Source organism: Callithrix jacchus, chromosome 6, assembly GCF_049354715.1.
Source record: "Callithrix jacchus isolate 240 chromosome 6, calJac240_pri, whole genome shotgun sequence".
NCBI classification, from domain to species: Eukaryota; Metazoa; Chordata; class Mammalia; order Primates; family Cebidae; genus Callithrix; species Callithrix jacchus.
In genome coordinates this window covers 8,007,708-8,023,734 of record NC_133507.1, presented here as the reverse complement: position 1 = coordinate 8,023,734, position 16,027 = coordinate 8,007,708, and the positions used below count along the sequence as shown (strand labels likewise).

Sequence of the window (16,027 nt, the reverse complement as noted above, 5' to 3'; positions counted from 1 at the left end):
CTGATAGGAAAAGGATGAAAAAGGCAGTAAAGCAGTGTCACTGGTTAATGAAATAGATCAAGGAAAGATGAGCTGAGAGCTGTCAAGCAGTTGTCATTCTTAATATTAGCTGAGGTTGGACAAACTGCAACTACTGCAGATACTTTTATCATGTATGCTTCAGTGGGACTGTTGATGTTTAGCTGATTTTGTTGCTTCTCATTGATGGAAAAATTTTTTTTAATGCATTATCCCAGTCAATGTTTGTTTAAAAAAAAACACCTTAGTTTCCAGTGGAGGTCTCATTAAAGGGAGGTTTGTTGTCCTTGATTGGAAGATTGAAACAAAATGCTGGTGAGGTTGGCAGGTCTTATCTATGGGGGTGAACAGAGAGATCCTTTCTTTCTCCTCTCTTATTCATCTGGCAGGAAAGTTAATCTAGTTGCTTTGAATTTAGGGAAGCAGTTTTTCTTTATAGGGACTTACTTTCTAAAATGGCATTAATCTTCAATTAAAGTTGCTCTGGGAAAGGAGAAATGGGCCCATGGCACCTTGATAGGCATATTCTCAGGATGCGTATAACAATAGTGTCTGAGAAAACAGGCCTCACTTATGAAATAGGCATTGACAGTAATGGGTGACTAGTGGTTTGAGAATGTCACGCTTAGCCTTCTTTCTACTCTACCTTTTGATATTGCTGAAGAATCTTTTTAAAATTTATTTGTAAATACATTTTAGGAGTCCCAATTTCATAAAATGGTAGCATTCAGAGAAACTGAAATATTTTAAGCCTCTAAGAATAATTAACCCCATATAAAATTATTTTGAATTATTTACTGCTAATTTCTTAGATAAGCTTGTCTAAACTGTGGTCCATGGGTTGCATGTGGCCCAACACAAATTGATAAATTTTCTCAAAACATGAGGTTTTTTTTTTTTTTTTTTTTAATTTAAGCTTATTGGCTTTCATTAGTGTTAGTGCATTTTGTGTGTGGCCCAAAACAATTATTCTTTCATTGTGGCCCAAGGAAGCCAAAGTATTGGATATCCCTGCCTTAGATAATGATTTATTTTCCTCTCTAGTGAGAGGTTCATGACAGGAGGTGAAACTGAAGTACACTATAATTTGGGTAGGGACCTATATTGGAGCGCGTGTCACTTATTTTATGATGATTCGTGGGGGAGTTTGGGAGCTTATTCTTTTTTGTTTCATGTTGTGTGTGTCTACATGTGTGTTAATACATACACTAGAAAAGCTGTTCTTTCTCTTTTGGTTATAAATGAAGCTTGAGAAGGTAATTCTGCAGCAAAACCGAAACTAGGTGGAGCAGTCGTGTTTGTGACATTAAAGCAGCCATTTGCCAAAACTGTCAGTGCTTTTATCTGTTTTCCTGTAACATGTATATTTATAATTACTGTGTTCAGAGGTATTTAACTTTCCCTTCCCTTATAAAGCATAACAGATGCTTTTAAATGTTTACATGCATTAGATATTTTAAGATAATGCCACCCCAACTTTTATTCTTTTCTATCTAGTGTTGAGTATAAAGTTGCAGAATTAGCTAGAATACTGATTTCAGCTTGCTTGAAGTGAATATAGAGCAGCTGTCCAAATTAAGTTAAAAACAAAGGAAGTTCCTGTGTGTAGTTTCCTGTCTCTTAAAAGCAAACAAAACTTTCCGTAATTATTAAGGTCCGTTCAGAGTATCTCTAATATTAACAGTGTGAATTTTGGTATTTCAGTGTGCTGAATTGTTAACTTGATGTTCTTGCTCACCTTATTAAGGACATTTTCTTAAAAGGTAAATGATTTGTTTTTCTTTTCCTTTATCAGAGCACAGCAATGGAGGAAACAGCTATATGGGAACAGCATACAGTGACGCTTCACAGGGTAAGATTGTGTTGCAGTAAATAATCTGTGTATAACTCAGGATACTGGTGGCTTTGAAAACAATAGAGGAAAGCCAGATGTCAGGAAGCCAGAGGAAGGGTGAAACTCTTTCTATATTCTTTTGTTTAAAATCAGAGTTAAAATAATTTTGTATTAAGGTCAAAAGTGAGCATGATTACTTTTTCATATATCCGTTTGTATATGTGCTGTTTTTATTCCTGACTTAAAAAGTAAGTGATTTGCTTTTTAAATTTTTGAGTGATCAGATAAAGGACTCTGTCTGTTAGTATAAATTATGATAAACTGTTTCAGCCTTTCTGAGTATGTATGCATGCATTCTGGGAGTGAGGTTTAAAATTAAACCAGGTTGTATGCATAATAAAATCCTAAAAGATACTTAATTGATTTCAAACATGTTGACCCAAGCTATTGATTAAACAATTGCAGATGTGAGAAGATGGATAAGTAGCAGTAAGAGATGAGTTCTTACTTGGTAGGAGTAAGAACTTTGTCGGAAGTGAGACTGCTATCAGTTTGAGTTCTAGTTCTACCTTTCTCTTGCTTTAGAAATGGGGAAGTGGGCTGGGCATAGTGACTGCCTGTAGAGCACTTTGGGAGGCCAAGGCAGGCGGATCATGAGTTCAAGAGATCGAGACCATCCTGGCTAACGTGGTGAAACCTGTCTTTATTTAAAAAAAGAAAAATAAAATAGCTGGGTGTGGTGGCGTACGCCTGTAGTCCTAGCTACTTGGGAGGCTGAGGCAGGAGCATTGCTTGAATCTGGGAGGCAGAGGTTGCAGTGAGCCGAGCTGGCGCCACTGCACTCCAGCCTGGTGTCTGGCAACAGAGCGAGACACGGTCACAAAAAAAAAGAAAAGAAAAGAAAGAAAGAAATGGGGAAGTGATTCAGTCACCTTTGAAAGCCTTGGTTTTCACTTTTTTTTTTTTTGAGACGGAGTTTCGCTCTTGTTACCCAGGCTGGAGTGCAATGGTGCAATCTCAGGTCACTGCAGCCTCCGCCTCCTGGGTTCAGGCAATTCTCCTGCCTCAGCCTCCTGAGTAGCTGGGATTACAGGCATGCGCCACCGTGCCCAGCTAATTTTTTTTTGTCTTTTTAATAGAGACGGGGTTTCACCATGTTGACCACGATGGTCTCGATCTCTTGACCTCGTGATCCACCCGCCTCAGCCTCCCAAAGTGCTGGGATTACAGGCTTGAGCCACCGCGCCCGGCCGTTTTCACATATTTAAAATGGAAGAAATTGATAACAGTCATGGTTTACCAATTTGTAAAGTTAAATGCCTCTCAAAATTCCCTTTCCTCTTTTTCAAGAGAGCTGAATCTGCTGATCACTCACTTAGAGAATGTATGGAAAGAGAGAATAGTTAAATACTCACCTTACACTTTACACTTACCATTTCTACCAATTGTGTCCATTGTTGGGAAGATGGAGAGGGCAAAGAATCATGTTCCTGGACTCTGCCTCTGACTATCTCATGAATGTTTGGATCTGCACATAGTAGATAATGGGGAAACTAATTATTAAAAAAAGTAGTGGGTTTTCAGATAAGGTACAGTCAACTTTTTAATGTCTCATTAAATGGTGAAGGAAATCATTACATAATACTAACCTTGACTTTCATAAACCTGCCATATGGCCTTCCTTTGTTTGAAATGTATTGATGGGTAGCATATTTAAATCAGATACATATGATTAAACATATAAGATAACTTCTTTGACTGGTGGTGATATCAGTGATTTGGTATTATTTTATCACATTACCTTTATTTTCATTCAGACCTTTATTGTTTTTATTGGTATAATTTACATATAGTAGAATTTACCCTTAGTGTGCAGTTGAGTTTTGACAAGCATATACAGTCATATAACCACCACAATTTTAAAAATACAAGACAACTTTATCACACTAAAACTTTCCCTTACATCTATTTCTAATCAGCCCGGTTTTCTCGCCTCCACTTAACCAATAATATGGTTTCTTTTTGTACATTTTTGCCTTTTCTAGAATGTCATGTAAATGGACTCATACAGTATGTACCCTCTTCTTAGACTTAGCCTAATGCATTTAGGACTTCTCTGGGACGTTACTGGTACCAGTAGTTGATTTCTTCTTGCAGCATTTCATTGTATGAATGTATAATAGTGTATTCTTCTCCAGTTGTGGTATATTTGGGTTTTACAGTTTCCAGTGATTATGAACAAACTTGCCTTACTGTACAGGTTTTTGTATGACCATAACTTGTTATTTCTTTTGGGTTAGTACTTAGGAAAAGACTTGCTGTGGGTCCCATGGGAATTATTTAAGTTTTAAAGAAATTCTCAAACTGTCCGTGCCATCTAGTACCACCACTGGCAGGGTTAGCTCCAGTTGTTCTATATACTTATCAGTACTTGATATGGGTTGAGCATCCCAAATCTGAAATCTAAAATGCGCCAAAATTCAAAACTTTTTGAGTGATGATGTCATGTTTAAAGGAAATGCTCATTGGAACATTTTAGATTTTGGATTTTTAGATTAAGGATGCCCAACTGATAAGTATAATGCAGACTTTCTCAAATTCAAAACATTGGAAATCTGAAACACTTCTGGTCCCAAGCATTTTAGGTAAAGGATGGTCGATCTGAATTGTCAGATTAAAAAACAATTTAAAAAAGGCTGGGCTCAGTGGCTCACGCCTGTAATCCAAACACTTTGGGAGGATGAGGCTGGTGGATCACCTGAGGTTGGGAGTTTGAGCCAGACTGGCCAACATGGCGAAACCCCATCTCTACTAAAAATGTAAAAAATTAGCCAGGTGGGGTGGTGGGCACCTGTAATTCCAGCTACTTGGGAGGCGAGGCAGGAGAATTACTTGAACCAAGGAGATGGAGGTTGCAGTGAACCAGGATTGCATCATTGCACTTCAGAACCTGGGCAACAGAGCAAGACTGTGTCTCAAAAAAAAAAAAAAAAAAAAAAATTGCCACTCTAATAGGTGCCTACTAGTATCACACTGTGGTTTTAGTTTGCTTATCTCTCTAGACTAATGATCTCTTGATGTGCTTGTCATCCATATATCTTCGGTAAAATGCATTCAAATCCATTTTTAAGTGAATTCTTTTTCTTATTGAGAAATTGTGGCAAAATATAACATAGACTTCACGTATTCAAGTCAGTTGCCCATTTTTAAGCCCTACGTTGCTTGTTTTTTAGTTGTTGAGTTGCAGTAGTCTTTATATATTTTGGATATTAACCCGTTATTAAATATATATGATTTACGTATATTTTTTCTCATTCCATGGAATGCCTTTTTACCCTGTGATTACTCTTTTCAGTGCACAGAAGTTTCTGAGTTTTGAGAGTTTTTTTTATATATTCAGGATACAGGTTCTTTATCAGGTATTATTTAGTAAATATTTTTTCCCATTCTGTGGTTTGCCTTTTCTTTCTGTTAATGACAGTGTCTTTTGCAGTACATGCTTTAAGTTTTGATAAAGCCCTGGCTGTGTGCAGTGACTCACACCTGTAATCCCAGCACTTTGGGAGGCGGAGGCAGTCAGATCACTTCAGGCCAGGAATTTGAGACCAGCCTGGCCATCATGGTGAATCCCTGTCTCTACTAAAAATACAGAAATTAACTGGGAGTGGTGGCGTGCACCTGTAGTCCCAGCTACTCAGAGGCTGAGACAGGAGAACTGCTTGAGCCTGGGAGGCAGAGGTTGCAGTGACCTGAGATCCTGCCACTGCCCTCCAGCCTGGGCAACAGAGTAAGACTCCATTTCAAAATGAAAGAAAAAAAAATGTTTAATAAAGTTCAATTTGTTGATTTCTGCATGCTTTTGGTTTTGTATCTCAAATCTTTGCCAAACTCAAAGTCAAAAAGAGTTTTTCCCGTTTTCTTTTAGAAGTTTTATTTCAGTTAAATTCTGTTCATGCAATGAGATGGGGCAGAGATAATTTTTTTTGATACAGATGTTCAATATTTATTTTGAAGAAGCATTTTGTTGGAAAGATTATACTTTTACCATTTAATTGCCTTTCTCCCTTTGTAAAAAGTCAATTGGCCATATATTTCTGGACTTCTTGTCAGGTCTGTTGATCTATGTGTCTGTCTTTTTAGCAGTTACTTCTACGTTGATTACTGTAGCTTTATATTAACTGTGGAAATCAGGTAGTATAAATCCTCCAAAATTTTTAAAAATAATTTTGGCTATTCTAGCTCCTTTGCCTTTCTATATATTTTAGAATAATTTTGTCAACTTTTATTTCCCTCCCAACAAAGAAAACAAAACCTGCTGGAATTTTTATTGGGATTGCATTTGAATCTACAAATAAATTTGGGGAGAATTAACATCTTAACAATACTGAATATTTCAAACTGTGAATGTAATGTTACCTTCCCATTGTTTTATTTTTTAATGTATTGTATGTAGTTTTTGGCAAATAGATCCTGCACACATTTTGTTAGGTTTATAGTTAAATATCTCATGTTTCTTGACGCTGTTGTAAATAGTGTTTTTTTTAATTTCAATTTTTTATTTCTTGTTACTATGTAGAAATCGGTTTTTTTTTTTAATAGCAAACTTACAATTTTAAAATTACTAGTTGTAGGAACTTTCTTGTGCCGATTCCTTAGTGTTGTCCTGTATATGGAGGCAATTTTATTACCTCCTTTCAAACGCTATTTCTTTTTCTTGCCTTATCACACTAGCTTGAACTTTCAGAATGTTGTCGATTAGGAATGGTGAGCAGATATACTTGCCTTTCTCCTGATACTGGGTAAAAGCATTCTGTCTTTCACCATTAGGGGTTTTTTTGGTTGATGCCGTTTATCAGGTTAAGGAAGTTCCCGTGCATTTCTGTTTGCCATTATTAGGTTGAAGAAGTTCCTTTTGTCTTAGTTTTCTGAGAGGTTGTTGTTTTTAATCATGAATGAATGTTGAATTTTGTCAGTGCTATTTTTTGCCTGTATGACTGGGATTATATGGGTTTTCTTCTTAATCTGTTGATATGGTGGATTTCTTGCTTTTTATTGAACAGCCTTGCATTCCTGAGATAAATTCTACTTGATTGCTACATGTTACCCATTTTAGGTATTGCTGTATTGATTTGCTGATGTTTTGTGAGGATACTTGTTTATTGGTCAGTACTTTTTTTTTTTTTACATATTGTTTATATCTGGTTTTGGTATCATAGAAAAGCTGCTGCACCTCGAAACAAGGAGTTGGGAAGTATTCCTTCCTTTCGTGGTTTCTGGTAGAGTTTATGTACAACTGATTTTATTTTTTTCTTAAATGTTTTTTAGAATTCACTAGTAGAGTCACCTGATGCTGGCGTTTTCTTGGTGAGGATTTTAATTACAAATTCAGTTTTTTTAATTTTATATAGGAATATATAGGTTATGTATTTCTTCTTTCTTAGAGTTTGTTTTTGTGTTTTTGGTTTATTTGTAGTTTATATTTTTCTTTCTTTCTTTTTTGAGACAGAGTCTTGCTGTGTCTCCCAGGCTGGAGTGCAGGGGCGTGATCTCTGCTCACTGCAACCTCTGTGGTTGAAGTGATTCTCCTGCCTCAGCAGGAGGGCAGCCCAGAAAATGTCATCAGAAGATACATAGAGATAAGAGAGGTATATGACACACAGTTGTTTGGTTGTTAAATATGCTAACTGTTGCACTAAGTAAACAGCTGGATTGCCTCTGAGCCTCATCACAGAGAGACTATGACAATTGAAGTCTTCACCAGCCATCCCTCCAGGAATGGTTTTTTGGTTTTTGTTTTTCTGAAGGTTCAAAAAAAAAAATCTTTTCAGTGGGGCGCCGTGGCTCACACCTGTAATCCTAGCACTTTGGGAGGCTGAGGTGGGCAGATCACGTGAGGTCAGGAGTTTGAGACCAGCCTGGGCAACATGGTGAAATCCCGTCTCTACTAAGAATACAAAAGTTAGGCAGGCATGATGGCGCATACCTGTAATCCCAGCTATTGAGGAGGCTGAGGCAGGAGAATTGCTTTAACCCGGGAGGTGGAGGTTGCAGTGAGCCGAGAACATGCCACTGCACTCCAGCCTGGGCAGCAAGAGCAAAACTCCATCTCAAAAAAAAAATCTTTTCGGCGCAAGCAGTAATAAAATGTCTCTCATCATAGAAAAGCCCAGGACCTGATGGCTTCACTGCTGAATTCTAGCAAACATTTGAAGAAGAACTATATAACTATATCAGTCCTACTCAAACTATTCCAAAAAGTTTAGAGAATACTTCCAGAGTCACTCTACAAGGCCAATATTTCTGTGGTACCAAAACCAGACAGAGAAAGACACACACACACACACACACACAGTCCCTCTCTCTCTCTCTCTCTCTCTCTCTCTCTCTCTCTCTCTCTCTCTCTCTCTCTCTCTGTCTCTCTCTCTCTCTCTGCCAATATTTTTGAATAGAGATGCAGAATCCTCAAACCAAATTCAAGTACATATTTAAAAGATCATTCATTATAATCAAGTGGGATTCATTCCAGGGATGCAAGGATGGCTCAACATATTCTGGGGCCGGGCGCGGTGGCTCAAGCCTGTAATCCCAGCACTTTGGGAGGCCGAGGCGGGTGGATCACGAGGTCAACAGATCAAGACCATCCTGGTCAACATGGTGAAACCCCGTCTCTACTAAAAAATACAAAAAATTAGCTGGACATGGTGGCATGTGCCTGTAATCCCAGCTACTCAGGAGGCTGAGGCAGGAGAATTGCCTGAACCCAGGAGGCGGAGGTTGCGGTGAGCCGAGATCACGCCATTGCACTCCAGCCTGGGTAACAAGAGCGAAACTCCATCTCAAAAACAAACAAACAAACAAAAAAACATTCTGATGTGGTTTGTGTCTGTGCCCCTGCCCAAATCTCGCGTTGAATTGTAATCCCCCGTGTTGGAGGAGGGGCCTGGTGGGAGGTGATTGGGTCATGGGAGTGGAGTTCTCATGAATGATTCAGCAGCATCTCCTCTTGCTACTTTACAGTGAGTGAGTTCCTGCCAGATCTGCTTGTTTAAACCTCCCCCACTCCCCTCCCACCGCAATGTGATGTGTTCGTTCCCTCTTTGCCTTCTGCCCTGATTATGCGTTTCCTGAGATCTCCCTAGAAGCCAAACAGATGCTGTCATGCTTGCTGTACAGTCTCAATAATCGTGAGCCAGTGGAACCTCTCTTTTTAAATTAATTACTCAGTCTCAGGTATTTCTTTATAGCAGTGTGCAAACGACCTAATGCATATTCAAATCTGTAAGTACGATACATTACATAAAAAGAATGAAGGACAAAAACTGTATGCCCATTTCTATAGATGCCAAAAAAGCATTCAACAAAATTGAGCATCCCTTCATGATAAAAACTCAACTGGATGTGAAAGGAACATGCCTCAGCACAATAAAAGTCACAGCTAGTATCATGGGGGAATCTGAAGCCTCTCCTGTAAGATCTGGAAGAAGGCAGGATGCCCACTTTCACCACTTTCTTCAGTGTGGTACTGGAAGTCCTAGCCAGAGCAATTAAACAGGAAAAGGAAGAAAAGGCATACAAATTGGAAAGGAGAAAGTTGGGTTATCCTTGTTTACAGACAGTAGGATCTTAAATTTAGAAAAAACTAAGGACTCTACCAGAAAACTGTTAGAACTGAGGTTTAGTTGAAATTGCAGGATACAAAATCAATATATAAAAATTAGTATTTCTGTATGCCAAGAGCAAACAATCTGGAAAATAAACCAAGAAAATAATCTTGTTTACAATAGTTACAAATAAAATAAGATACCTAGGAATAAGCTTAACCAAAGTGAAAGATTTCTACAATGAAAACTAAGAAACACTAATGAAAGATATTAAGGAGGACACAAAAAAATGGAAAGATGCTCCATGATCATGAATTCAGTATTGTTGGAATCAGTATTGTTAAAATGTCCACACCACCCAAAGGAATTTACAAATTCAGTGCAACCCTTGTCAAAACACCAGTGACATTCTTCACAAAGGAATGTTTTGGGTTTGGAAAAACAATCCTGAAATTTCCATGGAACCATGAAGATCCAGAGTAGCCAAAGCAATCCTAGGCAAAAATAACAAAACTGAAGGAATCACATTGCATACATTATGTGACTTCAAATTATACGCCAGAGCTATAGCATGGTGCTGGCATGAAAACAGACACACAGACCAGTGGAACAAAATCGCCCAGAAATAAATCCACACATTTACAGTCAACTCCTTTTCAACAAAGTCACCAAGAACATTGGGGAAAGGACAGTCTGCAATAAATGGTGCTGGGAAAACTGGTCATCCACAGGAGAATGAAACTGGACCGATACTTCTTTCCATATACCAAAACAAATGAAAATGGATTAAATAACGGAAGTTACGAAACTACCAGAAGAAAGCATTGGGAAACACACTGAAGGTCATTGGTTTGGGCTAAGGTTTCTTGAGTTAGACCTCCAAAGTACAGGCAACCAAAGCAAAATGGACAGTGGGATCATGTCAAGCTCAAAGCTGCTGCTCGACCAACAGTCAACACAATGAAAACGCAACCCACAGAATGGGAGAAAATACTGGCAAACTACCGTCTGACGAGGAATGATAGTCAGGACATATAAGGAGCTACAACAACGCAATAGGAAATAGAAATCCAATTTAAAAATGGTCAAAAGATCTTAAAGCCCAAGAGCTGAATAGACATTTCCCAAAAGAAGGCATACGGGTAAATGGCCAATAGGTATATGAAAAAATGGTCAACATCACTAATCAGAGAAGTACTAATCAAAACTATAATGAAATGTCATCTCACCCCAGTTTAAATGGCTTTTATCAAAAAGATAGGCAATAACAAATGCTAGTGAGGATGCATAAAAAAGAGAACTCTTAATGTTGATAGGAATGTAAACTAGTATAGTCACTACGAAAAATAGTATGGAGCCTCCTCAAAAAACTAAAAATAGAACAACCATATGAGCCATTGATTCTACTGCTGAGTATTCGTCCAAGAGAAAGGAAATCAGCGTGTCAAAGAGATAACTGCAGTCTCATGTTTATTGCAGTGTTATTTGTGATAGCCAGGATACAGAATCAACATAAGTGTCTGTCAGTTGATGAAAGGATAAAGAAATGTAAATATGCTTTGTGGAATATTATTCAGCCATAAACAAGAATGAAATCCTATCATTTGCAACAACATGAGCGGGTCTAGAAAACAAGTGAAATAAGCCAGGCACAGAAAGACAGGTATCACATATTCTCACTCATGTGGGAACTAAAAAAAAAAAAAAAAATTGAACTCATGGAGACAGAGTAGAATGGTAGTTACCAGAGACTGGGAAGGGTAGTGGGGATAGAAAAGACTTGGTTAATGGGTGCAAAAATACAGAAGGAGTACGATACAGTGTTTGGTAGCACAGTAGGACTGTTGCTAATTTATTGTATATTTCAAAGTAACTGAAAGAGTGAAACTGGAATGTTCGTAACAACCAAGCAGTGGTAAACACTTGAGGTTATGGCAATCCCAGTCACCCTGATTTAATCATTACACACTATACGCTTGTATCAAAATGTATCACATGTACCCTGTAAATACACACAACTACTTACTATTAAATAATTAAAAATAAAAACAGTGTTTAAATCTTCATGCAAGGAAAAAGCCAGCCGAGAGAGTTATGGCAAAGCATAACTTAATTACTTCTTTCTCTGAGGCTACCGAACAGTATTTTCAATTGTCTCAGTCCTTGTACTTACCTGTCAAGCAGCTCCAAACTGCTCTCTGATAGACAGAAGTATTTAAGCTGAAGCAAGTATGTAATCTAAGATACACTCCCTATATCTGGTAGAAGGCTATTGTTTATACTTACAGAGTGCATTACAAGTTTTTCAGATCTTTCATTATTATTGTCTGTGAATTAGATGTTAATAACCAGGTAAAGTAAGCTGAGTCTCAGAAAGGTCTAGTAAAATGGCCCTTAAGAGCTAGAACTTGAACTCAGGTTTGGACTCAGCATGTAGTGCTCCTTTTATTTATATGTCAAGTTTAATTTACAATTTGTAAATGTGGCTGGCACAGGGGCTCACTCCTGTAATTCTAGTGCTTTGGGAGGCCAAGGCAGGAGCATCATTCTAGGCCAGGTGTTCAAGACCAGAGGCAACATAGTGAGACCCTGTTTATACATACACACACACACACACTCTCTCTCTCTCTCTCTCTCTCTCTCTCTCTCTCTCTCTCTCTCTCTCTCTCTCTCTCTCTCTCTCTTTTAGCCAGGCATGTTGGTGTACACCTGTAGTCCCAGTTACTTCAGGAGGCTGAGGTGAGAGGATCTCTTGAACCCAGGAGATTGAGGTTACAGTGAGCTATGATCCCACCACTGCACTCCAGCCACGGCAACAGAGTGAGACCCTGTCTCTAAAACATAAACAAAAAGTTTATGGAACATCATTTCTGAAATTAAGAACTCAAGTAATTCACATTAACTACACGAAGGGGTCTCTATACATGCAATAAAGTGAATAAAATAAAGAGTAGGTAATTTGGCAAGGGAGGAGCCAAAGTTTGTTTAGAACATCAGTGATGAGGCTAATTTTATAGGAAAAATGACAGTCTTAAAGAAGGACAATTGGAGGTATTCTATAAGAAGCTGAAAATAGGAAAATGGAACAGGAATGAGAAATGAAAACTGTAATTTGGAAATCAGAACTAAAAGAATGAGAGTAAGAATAAACAGCAGGACACACACAATTTGATTACCCAGGGAACACAAGTGTCAAAAAACCAAATCAGTCTGGCAGTCATAGAAGATTGAACAACATTTTGAGAACTACCAAGTTGGCAGAAAATCCGCACGCTTGAGTCTTTTTTCTTCTAATCCGTTTGGGCTTACCACTAACCTATTTTGAACAGGCCTTTAACATCTCTTGGGACCTCCATGGAATCAAAGTACATTAAAGTTGATAAAATTAAAATCTCCCTTATTCAGCTGAGGGAACTCAAATCTATGGAGGTCTTACATAAGGTCATGATTGGCAAGTAGTATGGAGACACACTGGACGCAGACCTTCTGACTTCATCTGTAAGAAGGGAGCTGGAACAGACAATTGCTAAGACTCCATCTGGTTTACATATTCTGTGATCTCAGTGATTACTGTGAAAATAAATGGCTAGAACGAGTTCCACTGAATGTTGAAAGGTTAGATGGAAAAATAAGGGGGGGAAAGTAAGACTCGAATTAGTCAGGAAAGTTGTAAGTTAGCTGATTGTACAAGTTTGGTTTGGAAAAATGGGAGAATAAAATAAAAGGCAGCAAGTGGAATTCTTAAATAGGTAATTGGGCATATTCAATAGGAACAGAGAGGAATCTTTTGGAGAAGAAATTCAGCAATTATTTCTGAAATGGAAACCATTTTCAGGAATTTTTCTTTTTTTTAAGGAACCAAGAAATACTTTAACCTATGGGTGGGCAGACCTTTTCTGTGAAAGGCTAGCTTGACTTTGTGCACCACAAGGTTCCTGTTGCAACTATTCAGTGCAAAAGCAGTCATAACTATAAAGGAATGGGCATGGCTGGTGTCCAGTAAAACAGGATACATAACTGAAAAATTCCAGGACCCTGTTTCCAAGTTCTAACATAAATTCAGTTTCCTAGCCAAGCGTAAACGTGTAAACACAGAAGTTATTGCTACTCATGGCTGCTTAAGGTTTCAAAAGTTTGAAATATGGTAAGTCTTTGATGCTCTTTCTTCCATGGCCAGAAGCTAAAATTTATCCTGTACATTTTTCATGTAAACATATTTTTTAAATGAACTATCTTGGTAGACCTGCACAATTTTTACATTAAAGATAGATGAGAAAAAAATGGCATTTTCTGTTCTTTTGAAAATTCCTTGGGAGGGTACCATGATAGTCTCTTAGTAGTAAGTCTAATACAGAGAGTATATTATTGCGTCAGTGATCTACCTCTGTGAATTCTGATTACTGGAAACAGTAAAAATTTATTTCTCTGTGTATTAAAATAGTTTTTACCATATCTAGATCATATAGCTGTTAATCTCGGTATTGTAAATAAGTACAGTATATATGTAATGCTTATCAGCAGTCCTATCCATGTGTCTCTTGTCATTTTGATGGTCAGAATGTTACTCTTAGATTCCTTAGGATGAGATCATAAAGACAGTATTTCCTGTGTTCTTGCATGTTGACTGGGTTATCTTTGTTCTTTGTACTTGAAGGTCAGTTTTGTTGGATATAAAATCCTTGACTCGCTGTCTCTTTTTTCTTAAAATTTAGTCATTTAAATATATTTTTGGTGTTAGTCCTCCTGAGTTGATGTTCTCAGATAACTCACATATTAACAATGATATAAACTCTTTCAGTAAGTACTTTCAGTTTTTTCAAAAATAATATCAGGAAAGTGTTTTATTTTCCATTAAAAATTTTTTTTCTTCTCTTATTTGCTTCTTTAGGAACCCTACTATTCATAGGTATCATGTCTCTTTTGCCCATCTTCAGTGTTTGTAGTGTTCTCTCAAATCCTTTTGATAAAATCTCTTGCATTCTTTTTTTTTAATGTTTATTTATTTAAAAACTTATAGGTTTAGGGGTACATGTGCAGGTTTGTTACGTAGGTAAACTTGTGTCATGGGGATTTGATTTGCAGATTATTTCATCACCTATTTACTAATCCTAGTACCGAATAGTTACTTTTTCTGCTCCTCTTTCACCTGCCACCCTCCACCCTCTGGTAGTCTCCAGTGTATTCCCTCTGTGTCCATATATTCTCATTGTTTAGCTCCCACTTAAAAGAGAATATGCAGTGTTTGGTTTTCTGTTCCTGTGTTAGTTTGCTAAGGATGATGGCCTCCAGTTGCACCCATGTTCTTGCACAGGACCTGATCTTGTTCTTTTTATATAGCTGCATACTTGTACTACATTTTCTTCATCCAGTCTTCCATTGATGGGCATTTAGGTTGATTCTGTGTCTTAGCTATTGTGAATAGTGCTGCAGTGAACATACATGTGTATGTGTCTTTACAATACACTGATTTATATTACTTTGGGCATATACCCAGTAATGGGATTGCTGGCTTGAATTGTAGTTCTCTTTTTAGCTCTTTGAGGAATTGCTGTACTGCCTTTCCCAACAGTGTATAAGCAGTCTCTTCTCTGCAGTCTCGCCAGCATCTGTTATTTTTTTGACTTTTTAATATTAGCCATTCTGACAGGTGGGAGATGATACCTCATCTGGCTTTTTTTTTTTTTAGATGAAGTTTTGCTTTTGTTTCCCAGGCTGGAGTGCAGTGGTGCAATCTTAAACTGCAGCCTTCACTCCTGAGTTCAAACAATTCTCCTGACCTCAGGTAATCCACCTGCCTCAGCCTCCCAAAGTGCTGGGATTACAGGCATGAGCCACCGTGCTCAGCTGCTCATTGTGGTTTTGATTTGCATTTGTCCGATGATGACGGATGTTGAGCAGTTTTTCGTAAGATTGTTGGCGACATATGTTTTCTTTTGAAAAGTGTTTGTACATGTCCTTTGCCCACTTTCTAATGAGGTTGTTCTTTTCTTGTAAAATTATGTGTAGATACTGGGTACTAGACCTTTGCATCGTTTGCAGATGTTTTCTCATATTCTGTAGGTCGTTGGTTTACTCTTTTGATGGTTTCTTTTGCTGTGGAGAAGCTCTTCAGTTTAATTAGATTCCATTTGTAAATTTTTGCTTTTGTTGCAATTGGTTTTGGCATCTTTGACATGAAATCTTTGCCAGTTCCTATGTCCCGAATGGTATTGCCTGGGTTGTCTTCCAGGGTTTTTATAGTTTTGGGTTTTACATTGATGTCTTTAATCCATCTTGAGTTGATTTCTATGTATGGTTTAAGGAAGGGTTTCAGTTTCAGTCTTCTGCACGTGGCTCCCAGTTACACCAGCACCATTTATTGAATAAAGAGTCCTTTCCTCATTGCTTGTTTTTGTCAGCTTTGTTGAAGATCAAATGGTCATAGGTGTGTGGCCTTACTTCTGGGCCCCCTGTTATGTTCTGTTGATCTGTCTGTTTTTATTCTAGTACCATGCTGTTTGGTTACTGTAGTCCTGTAGTTAGGTTTGAAGTTGGGTAACATGATACCTCCAGCTTTGTTCTTTTTGCTTAGGAT

General features: G+C 37.9%; 1 protein-coding gene across 28 annotated transcripts in view; it reads left to right on the top strand.

Annotated features, from left to right (window-relative positions):
* Nucleotides 1-16,027, top strand: part of TJP1 (tight junction protein 1) — a 256,103-nt gene that overhangs the window by 162,588 nt on the left and 77,488 nt on the right. For 26 of the 28 annotated variants that reach the window (XM_035303668.3, XM_054258231.2, XM_035303666.3 and 23 more), the window contains one exon: nucleotides 1,814-1,870. In XM_035303668.3, coding sequence (XP_035159559.2) covers nucleotides 1,814-1,870 — 57 coding nt within the window. Of the gene's footprint in view, nucleotides 1-1,813; nucleotides 14,251-16,027 lie in introns of those variants that run through there. The other 2 variants (XM_078375907.1, XM_078375904.1) reach the window with 1 other exon arrangement.